We start from the raw sequence: 12035 nt of genomic DNA on the forward strand, positions 1-12035 counted from the left end.
GTAGAAAACATTATCAATATGAAATGTAGCAAACATTAACAGCAATATGAACAGCAGTAAATATTACCAGCAATATGAAATGCACAAAACATTTCTCCACATAAAAAAAATGCAGCGCTCATTTTCTCACATAAGAAATGCAGCAAACATTACCACCAATATGAAATGCAGCAAACATTTCCACACATATGAAAAGCAGCAAACATTTCTCAACATATTATATTTGGCAATCATTACCCCCCCCCCCCCCCCCTCCTTATATATCAGAACAGTGTAAAATAGCAGATCTGAGATGATTTCACCACTTCCTTTAGGGAAATAGGGAAAACTATCTAAAAGTTACAGAAACAGGAACAAATAATTTGTGTTTATGTATTTATATAGCCCTGACAGTCAAGATGATGGAATTAACTAGAGCCACTTCCTAGGAAGATGCTGTTTAAATGTTTGACTCATAAGATTGTGATTTCAGCAGAAGTTGTGCTGTATTTAGGTCTGTAGAAGAGTCTGCATGTCTCCTGCTGTTAGGAAAGTGATTGTCTTTCTTGCTGCCCCGGTAATGTGTTAAAGCAATTACAATGTTTTATTTATGAAGTGTAAACATATTCCTTTGCTCCATGCAATGTTCTTAACATAGCAGCTCATGTTTTATTGTATGTACCGGAAAGTCTTTGAGAGCTACTGTGAGTAAATGTAAAGATTATATGGGATATTAATAGGGTTATATGAATGATGTGAGCAGCAAGAGACTCGGAGAAGATCCTCAAAGTTTAAGAAGCTCTCCTTTGTTCATTGAATGCAGCCAGGGGTGTAACTAACTATACATCGGGAAGACCCTAGATACATTTTAATGGGGCCCAATAATATTCACACTCCTTCCTTTGCATCCCCTTAATGACCCACAATGCCTGGGTGCCCATCCTGTAAGGGTAATAAAGCATGTGTCCTCACAGCCAACAAGTGTAGCGACAAAAACCCCTGATATGGAGGTCAGACCCCTGTGTCTAAGACAACAAGTACAAAACATTTGTAAAGCGCTTTTCTCCTGTAGGACCCAAAGTGCATAAACTTGTCTCAGATCAGTACATCAAGATGTTGATCTGAGGTTGTGGGAGGTGTGATGAAGTTGTAACAAAGGAAGGAAAGGTTAGTATCTGAGGACCCTTCATAGCTCTGGGCCCCCTTATAGTTACAGGAGCTGCTCCCCCATAGTTACACTTCTGATTGCCTGAGGCTATGTTTAGTTGGGTAACTGTCAGATGACCCCCCCATCATAGTCAATTAGTCATTGTTTAAATGTTCCCATTATTTCCTGCCCCCCTTTGTGCCACTTGCCGATCACCATGTGCCTTCTTCTGCCCCCTTGTTCCTACTTCTATCCTTCTTTGTAACTCTTTCTGGCCCTCAAGCCTCCTCCTGTCCCCCTGTGCCTCCCTCTGTCCACATGCCTCTTTCTGTCCCCTTGTGCTTCCTCTGCCACCCTCCGTCCCACTGTGCCTAGGCTCCTTCTGCCCTCCTTTGTGCATCTCTCTGTCTCTCCCCTCTCTTGCAATCCCCAGCCCAGTGTGTAAATGCAGAGTATAGCGCAGCAAAAGCTGTGCTCTCATCCCTGCTGGAGTCCAGCGCTGTGCCTGTGTGCCCATCCTGTCTGTCTCCTTCTTCCTCTAGTGCTGGCACCTCACTCTCCTCATGTTGCGTGTAATCATGCTATGTGTGGTAGGAGATGCTGGGCACTAGGCCGAGCAGACTTGCGGAAGCACAGCACTGGACTCCAGCAGAGGGGTGAGAGCACAGCTTCTGCTGCGATATACTCTGCATTTACACACTAGGCTGGGTGTGAGCAGGGAGGAGTTGAGCAATGCAATTTGACAGGATCGGCGGGTTGTCTGTGTCTTGGGGACTACCTTATAAACCACATGATTCATATTCTTAAGGGCCTATTTCCACTAGCACGCAACTGAATTGCGTCCGGAAATCCGCACCCGTTTTTAACCTCCCTGGCCGTGCATTTCTGTCTGGAATTATGAGTCAAAAGCAGAACATTTTTTCAAGAATTTTAGGCCTCCAATTCTTAAGACATAACTCACCAAAATATGTCAGAATGAAAGCCTGGTAGACATTCTGTATATAAATAAAAGACTAGAACACAAATTTGTTGAATTAATTAAATGTATGAATAAACTGAAAAAAATTGTGGAACTGTACAAATAAGGCAGGCAGAGAGCAGTCAAAATCTAGGCAGAGGTCGGTGCAGGCGGCAGGCAGAAAGTAGTCAAAAAACCCAGGCAGAGGTCGGTGTAGGCAGCCAGCAGAGAGTAGTCAAAATCCAGGCAAAAATCGGTAACAGTAAGGGCCCATTCACACTTGAGCGTTTTGACAGCGATTTATGAAAAAAACGCTCAAACGCTAGTGTTTTTCAAAGAGCTAGGGTAATAAAAGTCTATCGGCGATATGCACTAATCGCCGCAAATCGCCCAAAAATGCTAAACGCAAACGCATAGCCTGCACCATTTTCAGATGATCTCCCGGCGATTACGTTTTAGTGCTATAAAAGCGCAAAATGCGATCGCTAAAAAATCAGCAGGTGTGAATGGTGATTTTTTTTGGCGTTAATCGCCAAAAAACGCCAGAGCAAAATGCTAGCAAAATCGCTAACGTTCTGCGAACAGCAAGTGTGAATGGGCCCTAAGAAGGCAGAAGCACTCAGCTCAAAAGCAGTTGGGAACCAAATGGCTATATTGTTAACATCCTGTGCTTTCAAATGAGCTTATCTGCCATTTCTGCCATGGCAGTCAGGTGACAGGAGAGAGATCAAATTACAACTTGTGATTAGAGACAAATGAGGAGGAATTAGCCGCCGGGTCCCTGGAAGAAGAGCGGGGCTATGGGGATCTCAGCGGCCAGAGAAGGCTGCAGATAGCCGGGGGTACAGGCTGGAGTCCTGCTGCCGATCCCGCACGGGACTCCAAAACCATGCAGAAAGCAGGACATTACCTACCCCGAGCTGAGCTTGGGATTACCGCTCTGGGCACATTTTTCGTAACCCGAGCACAGCTCGGGGTTACCGCCAGGGAGGTTAATGCGGATGTGCGTTACGCATACGCATTTTCATGCGTAAATTCGCATTGCGATCTGAACTGCCTAGCAACAAGAAGACAGGCAAAGGAAAAGACATTATGCATTCCGGGTAAATTCACGAGGGGGGGGGGAGGCGGAAGGGGGGAAGGAGACACAGGACTTCTGGCCTGGAGTGACAAAAACGCTAGAAACACCCCTGCTTATACTATATATAGGTAGGGAAATTGGCCAGTGATTGGCCAATCAAAATTGGATGTGTGTATGTACTCTGAGGTCCTGTTCACAGTAGAGTGTTGCGGTGCGGCACTGCAATGCTCCAGCTGTAGCAACTATCACAGTGCGGTGGGGACGATGCGATATAATGGTGGGCGGCATGGTAACGAAAATGCTTGCGGTAACAGTGGAAGAGAAACATATTTTTCATTGAACTGTATGCTTCACTGTACCCGATAGAGTGTGCGGGTAATGTGCGACTCTGCTGTATCTAACCTTGCATTTCTGCTGTCACGGAGCCCAAGGCTAGGTTCCTAGTGGTGCGTTGCAGTGTGGTGTGATGGCCGGATTCTAGCTCAGCTTGCTGCACTGCAAGGCACTGTCTTTGCAACGGTCACAGTGTGGCGGGTGCTGTATAATGGTGTGCAGCATCCACATAATGCACGTGGTGACGTGAAGTGAAGCATACTTTTCATTGACTGTATGCAACGCACGGATAACATGTGCCACCACCTTCTCAGGAAATGCAACGCAACTCCCACTGTGAACAGTACAAGAGGCAGATAATTGAGAGGAATGGTCAATGACATAAAAAATTTTCCAAGTTGATGCAGGATTTATGCAAATTTATGCAACTTGAAAATAGACCAATTCTAATTTCACCTCAGCAGAATTCGATTGGTGCAATTTCAAGATTCATACATTTGTAAACAATTTGCATAATCCAGCATCAACTTGGAATGATTTATGACCATCCCTAATGATCAGGAGGAAAGCCGGGCAATTTGCATTGTTAAAAAGGAAATAACTATGTCAGCCTCCATATCACTCTCAGGCCCAGTGCACACCGAGCGGTTTTTGGAGCGATCCGCTGGCCGCATCCGCCTATAAAAACGCTTGTCTAATGTATTGCAATGGGATGGTGCACACCGGCGGTTTGCGGTTTTTGCCAAGCCGCAAACACGCCTCCTGCTGCGCGTTTGCGGATTTCGGAAGCGTTTCGTCCTCAATGTAAAGTATAGGAAAAACGCAAACCGCTCTGAAAAACGCTACTTCAGAGCGGTTTTCCAGGCATTTTTGTTACAGTAGCTGTTCAGTAACAGCTTTTACTGTAACAATATGTGTAATCTGCTACACAAAAACGCACCCAAAACCGCTAGGTATGTTTAGAAAACCTCTCTAAACATACCTAGAATCGCTCTGAAATCAGCTCCCAAAACCGCTAGCGTATTGCGGATCTGCTCGCGGTTTTGGTGTGCACTGGGCCTCACTTCAGGTTGTGCTTTAACCTCTCTGCGATCGCCTAACGCAAATTGGTGGCCGCAGCGTGGCCCTCTCAGGTCTCAGCGACGCGTCACTGTAAGCAGGGGACACCAGCGAACAGCCTGCCAGCCAGCGATTGGCGCTGGCAGGCTGTTAATTTAGGTAATTTAGCAAATTACATTTGTTTATATAGCGCTGCCATCTCATGTAGCGATGTACAGAGTAATCCTGTCACTTCAGGCCTCTTTTCCACGGACTGCAAGCAGTTACCAGGCAGCAGTGAGCAGTTACCAGGCAGCAGTGTGCAGCAAGCAGGCAGCAGCAAGCAGTTGTGAGAGTTTGAGAGGCATTTCACTGCCTATCAACTGCCTGTGGAAAACAGGCTTAACTGTGAGTACATTTGAAATCGGCGCCGGTAGACTTGGGCGCAGGATACAGTGGTATATAGCTGATCCTGCTTCTGCACAAGTCCGGGCCAATTTAATTACTATTCCCCCTCCAGGCCGCCATGGATAGTGGGGGAATGAAATAATTCGACTTCCAGCGTTTGCTGGAGGCTGAATTATTATGTTTTTAAGCAACCTCGGCTCCGTCTTCTGACGGAGCCGACGTTACTCACTGAGCGCTTCAATAGGAATGATTCCTATTAAAGTCTATGGAGGCGCCGGCTGCGCCCAAATCTAGCAGCGCTGAAAAGCACTGCTCCGCTAACTGTCCCTCGGAGGGGCTCACAAGTTAATCCCTACCATATAGGCATATGTAGGCATGTATGTAGTGAAGTGTATGTATCAAATACCACCAAAAGAAAGCTCTATTTGTGAGTAGAAAAAGAGGTAAAATTAATTTGGGAGCTAAGTTGTATGACCGAGCAATAAACCGTTAAAGTTGTGAAGTACCAAATTGTAAAAAATGGCCTGGTCACTAGAGGGGTATAAACCTCTGGGGCTGAAGAGGTTAACATACAGTTTTCACTGAAGGCGATCTCTGAGTATCATGCTTCTACTGCAGAAGTTTACTTCTGAGTCGTATTATCTTTACGCACCACCAAAATATTATTGCAGCAGCTTTTTCCCAGTTTACTGTGTTATGTAATTCAGTAATTGTGGAATTGCTGCAGTACATCTTATGTACATAGCTCTCTGCAATAATACTTTCCAACACTCTGTAGGGAGCATATGATATACTGCTGCCTGTCAGTTTCTTACTGCATTATTCAGTGCAGGGCCCGGGCTGTTTAAACAGAGCGCTGACCCAACGGATTCAATTCCTGCAGGCTATTCAGCTTTTAAGAGGAAAAAAAAAAGAAGCTAGCATCTCTTGCTGGTCCTGCTTGGCTCTCTAAAATTCTGATTCGTCTTCTGCAGCGTCAGTGCAGCAGAAAGCTTGCTGGACTCAGAGACTGCAGAGCCCACATTCCTCCCTGCAAGCAGCTTGCTGGTGCACTCCTGCAGCCCTTACTCCAGGCCTGAGTAATGAACTAGAGGATGACAGGCTGGCTGGGTGCTTAACTGAATCAGAAAACTGCTGCAAAGTCAGACAGATGGAGCCCAGGCAAGGAGAGAGGGGAGGACGAAAAGAGGAGGGAGTGGAAGTAAAGGGCCGGGCGAGGAATCCAAGACACCTGTATGATGTTACCTGTTAAATTATACAGCGCTTAGTGAGCTTAGGTATAGGAAACCAGAGACAAGTCAGCAGAGCCTATTGGAATACAAGCCTGGAGGTGTGCAGTTTGCTGCTGGGATCACTGAACCTTGACAGAAACACACACACAGATCTTGAGATTAACCTTGGAAGTTTAGCTGAGGAAGCTGGCAAATAAATAGGGAAATCGGGACATGGAAAATCACCAAATTTTCATCTGCAAAGCTTAAAGCAGAAAAACACCTGCACTACCTGGTGAAGATCTGAGAGGAGGATTGCCCTTTAATGTGCGCTGACCTGACCGCAAGGCAGAGCTAACCTATTACTCTCCTCTCCTGCTTTGGAACGGTGGAAGGATGGTGCATATCCCCGATGATGCTGATTTTAACACTTTCCGGGAGCAGTGCGAGAGCAATGATGGTTGGCAGTGCCAATACAACAAGGGGGGAGTGATGGTGTGGAGCCAGGAGCAGGAGAGCAGCAAGGCTGTGAAGAAACTCAAGGTACGCTCATTATAATATACATGGGGTTTAAAGCGAACCTGCATCACTGGGTCAGAAATGGGGCCCTAGGCAAGATGGCTGATGGTCACCTGGCTTATTTTTAGTATGTTTTGGTGGGGGTTGGAATCCACCAGGCCCCTACACTCTCTCCCGGCCCTAGGCAACTGCCTAGGTTTGCCAAGGGTAAAGGCTGCTTTGTAACGCGGCTTACTGCACTGCAATGCACCACATCACATATGCCACATTCACAGTGCAGTGGGTGCGTTGTGGTATATCGGATTCCAGTATGATAAAGTGCTGATAAAAGCGCATGTTAGCAGTATAAGTGAAGCATTGCACTGTACCCGACGCAATGTAAATATTGTGTACGCGGACTGCTGTCACGGGGAACACACCGCAATGCCCACTGTGAACATAGCCTTCACAACCATACAGTGCATACGAGTGTGACCCACACCTGCGCTGTAGCACGGAGCTGCGTGTGCAGCTCTGACCAACTGCTGCGCATGCATGAAAGCATATTCAACATTTGTTCCCTTTAAAGTAAATCTGTCATTAGAGCGCAGAGGCGTAAGCACTGAGTGAGCAGGCAGTGAAGCTGCAAGGGGGCCTGGTGCTTTGGGGGCCCCTGACTTCTACAACCTGACACGCAGTGGTGCTCAGCAAGATTTCGGATATCCGAATTACCCAGATAATCCGAACTTTTTCCACTATGCAAACTTTAAATAGCAATTCGGATATTTTTTAAAATCCGAATAGACTATCCGAGCAAACTTGGATTTCCCATTTGAAATCCGGGCGAATAGTTAGTTCAGATATCCGAGCAGAAGCCAAAATGACCTTCAATGGCCAAAATGAGAGATCGATCGATCCGAAAGGGTTTTTTGTCATTTTAACCACTTGCCGACCGCACGCTTATACCGTGCGTCGGCAAAGTGGCAGCTGCAGGACCAGCGACGCAGTACTGCGTCGCCAGCTGCAGGCTGATTAATCAGGAAGCAGCCGCTCGCGCGAGCGGCTGCTTCCTGTCAATTCACGGCGGGGGGCTCCGTGAATAGCCTGCGGGCCGCCGATGGCGGCTCGCAGGCTAAATGTAAACACAGGCGGAAATAATCCGCTTTGTTTACATTGTACGGCGCTGCTGCGCAGCAGCGCCATAAGGCAGATCGGCGATCCCCGGCCAATCAGCGGCCGGGGATCGCCACCATGTGACAGAGGACGTCCTGTCACTGGCTGCACAGGACGGATAGCGTCCTGTGCAGCCCGGATCACTGGGGGGACAGGTAGGAGAGGGAGGGGGAGGGAATGTCGCCGCGGAGGGGGGCTTTGAGGTGCCCCCCCCCCCCCCCCCCGCAACATGCCACCAGCAGGAGCGATCAGACCCCCCCCCTGCACATCATCCCCATAGGGGGGAAAAAGGGGGGCGATCTGATCGCTCTGCGTGCCTGCTGATCTGTGCTGGGGGCTGCAGAGCCCACCCAGCACAGATCCCATCAAACAGCGCTGATCCTTAAGGGGGGGTAAAGGGTGGGTCCTCAAGTGGTTAAGAGACTTTTGGAAGCATTATAAGCCATTTTCAGATCACTTCCGGTTTTCTATCCCGATATCCGAATCCGGCCGGATAATGAGGTCGGATATCCGATTCGGAACCGAATTGGAAAATTTTAAACTCTGATATCCGGATTGGATATGTAGGTATCCAAATTAGATCCAGATAGTGAAAAGTGGTATCTGAGCAGCACTGCTGACACGGCTAGAGGTATTCGGATGCCTTTCTTGGGGGGAAAAAATGCTTCAACTCCTAATAAAGTGTGAAAGTGAGTATGAAGCGAAATAAGCTAAAAAAAAACAAAAAAAAAACTTGCCTATAGGGAAGGGTCCTATAGAGGCTTCCCATTCTTCCTCCACTCCGGGACAGTCCCTTGGTTCTAGCGCTGTGTCCCCATTAGCAGTTTCCGACTGATGAGTCAGAGACTGCTCTCCTCCTCTGCGGGAGGCTTTGGAAGTCTTTGGGAGCCCGAGTGCTTCAGAAGAGGCTCCATGCTGCGCTTGCCTGAGCATGTATTCTTGCGCATGCGCAGTACAGAACCGCCCATCCTTGAGGGAGTTTGGGGGAGCCAGCGCTGGAACCAGCAGAACAGGAGAGGAATAGGAAAGCTCTATAAGGGCTGGAACGCACTAGAGCGATTCAAAAAGCTCAAAAGGATCTCCCTAAACGCTCAGCTAATGTTAATGGATGGGCCAAATTCCACTGGAGCGATTGAGATTAGCAAAATCGCAAATGCAGGACATGCAGCATTTTTAGCGTTTCTGCAATGTAAAGTATATGAACGCTGGCATAATCGCTCAGGAATTGCTGTGCAGAGCGATTTTGCTAGCGTTTTTAAATTACTGCACAGTGTAAAAAAAAAAAAAAAAAAAAAAAAAAAAAAAAGAATATTGAATGGACCAATCTGAATTAATAACGCTAATCACACCACACAATCGCTGGCAAAATGCACTTTTTAAAATCCCTACCAAAATCGCTAGAAAACGCTCATGAAATTGCTTTCAAAATGCTCATTAAAAAACGCTAGCAATTGCGATTAGCGACAGCACTTTGTAGTGGGTTTCAGGCATTAGACCCATAGACATCTCTCTCCTCAGGCGAGTTTCTGTTTTTTTTTTTTGTTTTTTTTTTTCCCTTAAAAGGATACTGTAGGGGGGTCGGGGGAAAATGAGTTGAACTTATCCGGGGCTTCTAACGGTCCCCCCCACAGACATCCTGCGCCCACGCAGCCACTCACCGATGCTCCGGCCCCGCCTCCGGTTCACTTATGGAATTTCAGACTTTAAAGTCTGAAAACCACTGCGCCTGCGTTGCCATGTCCTTAATCCCATTGATGTCACCAGGAGCGTATTGCGCAGACACAGACCATACTGGGCTTGTGCTATACATTCCTGGTGACATCAGCGGGATCGAAGACACGGCAAAGCAGGCGCAGTGGTTTTCAGTCTTTAAAGTCTGAAATTCCAGAAATGAACCGGAGGCGGGGCCGGAGCATCGGCGACTGGCTGTGCGGGCACAGGATGTCTGCGGGGGACCATTAGAAGCCCTGGGTAAGTTTAACTCATTTTCCCCCAACCCCCCTACAGTGTCCCTTTTTAAGACTCCCTTTTTAAAAGAGAAAATATGATAAAATGTTCTATTTCTCAGATAATCGTGATAACTTGTGTGTACACAGGAATCTTTTATATAATCACAACTCCTGCTGTAAGAATAAAGCCTTCTTGTCACTATTCTAGTGGGGGGTTGGTCAACAGACCTTGAGGAAAAAATACAATAGGACAGGAGCCCAATATAGTGTAATATGTTTGGCATTTGATTGGAAAGAAAAGAAAAAAAGAGATGTACACACAAACCAGAGCTGCTGTAACGCAACCACTAGACTCCACTCTACTTTTTAGAGAGGACAACCACATAAAGGGCGACTTTGCCCACAAACCAAACGGTATTTGCCACACGCACAGAAGGTAATTGCTTGGGATGATCAATGAGATGTAAATATTTCTGAGTTCATGCAGGATTATGTAAATATTTATGCAAATATATGCAGCTTGGAAATGGGCCAATAAATTTAAACCTGGGTTGGACTTGTTTGGCCCATTTCCAAGCTGCATATATTTGCATAAAAATTTACATAATCCTGCATGAACTCAGAAGTAGTGATGTTTCTTTTCTTGGGAAAAAAAAATAGTGATGTTGGCGAGCTATTTGCCGCAAACATCTATGGGCAGCCTGGCCGTATACTTCTTTGGGGTCCCAATGTCCCGCAGTGGTACGCATGCCCCTGTCCACACGCGTCCATTAGTATGCATGCCCAGGCCTGATTGCGTGCCTGTGGCCGGGCACGCTTCAAGACGTCGCGCACATGCGTGAAGCGTGCCCGGCCACAGGCGCACACATTCAAAGACGCGCACTGCCGAGCCTGGGCACGTGTACTAATGGACACGGGCATGCGTACTACTGCGGGAGATTGCGACCCAAAAGTAGTACTCGGCTAGGCTGCCTATAGGTATTCGCTGGCGAGCTGTTCGCCACCATCTCTACTCAAAAATATCTCTAAAAAGTAGATCGGGGCCAGGGGAGGGTTATACAATTTGTGACAGAAAACTGGATGAGGCCCCCAAGGAAATACGATATGAATATCACAAATGTAAAAGAGGTGTCTTACCTGCACAATTGAGACAAGGTGTTTTCTGAGTCAAACACCAACTTCCTCAGGCCAATAATGTTCCTACAAGGATAGATGCACAATACTCAGGGTTCCATAATAAGGCTATCATGTTTGGACATCATGTCCATCATGCATCCACATATAATAAAAACAGTATTATATCTAATAGGATCATTATTAAATTCATTTAAAACCTAGTGACTCATTATGCAAGTTTAGACATTATACCACAGAATGGGGCAACCTTAAGATTACTGGCATATGTACATAAATACATAGCACCAATCTAATACTGGCTAAAAACTAAATATCAAATGACACTGTAATCATTTATGTATAAGCAGGGAAGAGGGGGGGTATAAGTTGTGGGACTGTGTATGAGTATAATAATATATCAAACTATCTCTTCTTCCATATCTACAGTATATAAAAAGATAAAACCATGAATAAATACATACTAAACATGTAATGGCATAATGTAATCTGTATTAAATTCATGAGTAGGATGGAGAGCGCTACCTTCCCATAAATGTAATATAGATTATGTTATGACATTACATGTTTAGTATGTATGTATTCTTATTTATCCATTGTTTTATCTTCTTATATGCAAATGGAGACCTTAAAGAGGAACTCCAGTGAACATTTTACTGTTGGCAGGTGATGTAGATGCTGCATGGTTTTTGGCAGTTGGAAACAACTGTAAACAGCTATTTCCCACAAAAGTTCGAACTTTTCTTGTGGGAGGGGCTACTTGTGGTAGGGGTTTCACCACAATATCAGTCATACAGCGCCCCCTGATGGTCTGTTTGTGAAAAGGAATAGATTTCTCATGTAAAAGGGGTATCAGCTACTGATTGGAAAAAATTCAATTTTTGGTCGGAGTTTCTCTTTAAAATCCCTCTTCCTAACATCCATAATTTTCAAATCGATACATTTTTAAAAACCATATTTAAAAAAATTAAAAAATCATAAGTACAAAAGATTACAAAAAGCTAAAAAAAAAAATGGCTTTCTAACTTTCAAAAACAAAAAATGTTGGTTAGCAATCGGTGTGTGACAGCGAGGAATGGTAGGGATGGAGGGGCGCACTTTAATGTCTCAGGCGTAGGTGCTGGAG

The 12035-nt window shown here is 45.9% G+C and overlaps 1 protein-coding gene and 1 long non-coding RNA gene across 3 annotated transcripts in view; one reads left to right on the forward strand and one right to left on the reverse strand.

Annotated features, from left to right (window-relative positions):
• The window catches only part of LOC137564194 (uncharacterized), a 139917-nt gene that overhangs the window by 119007 nt on the left and 8875 nt on the right, over positions 1–12035 (reverse strand). For both annotated transcript variants that reach the window (XR_011030547.1, XR_011030546.1), the window contains one exon: positions 10913–10975. This is a non-coding gene — a long non-coding RNA (uncharacterized lncRNA). The remainder of the gene's footprint in view (positions 1–10912; positions 10976–12035) is intronic.
• The window catches only part of LOC137564193 (START domain-containing protein 10-like), a 65834-nt gene continuing 59994 nt past the window's right edge, over positions 6196–12035 (forward strand). The window contains exon 1 of the mRNA XM_068277704.1: positions 6196–6698. Coding sequence (XP_068133805.1) covers positions 6552–6698 — 147 coding nt within the window. The 5' untranslated portion in view covers positions 6196–6551. The remainder of the gene's footprint in view (positions 6699–12035) is intronic.

This window comes from Hyperolius riggenbachi, chromosome 3 (assembly GCF_040937935.1).
Source record: "Hyperolius riggenbachi isolate aHypRig1 chromosome 3, aHypRig1.pri, whole genome shotgun sequence".
Classification (NCBI taxonomy): Eukaryota; Metazoa; Chordata; class Amphibia; order Anura; family Hyperoliidae; genus Hyperolius; species Hyperolius riggenbachi.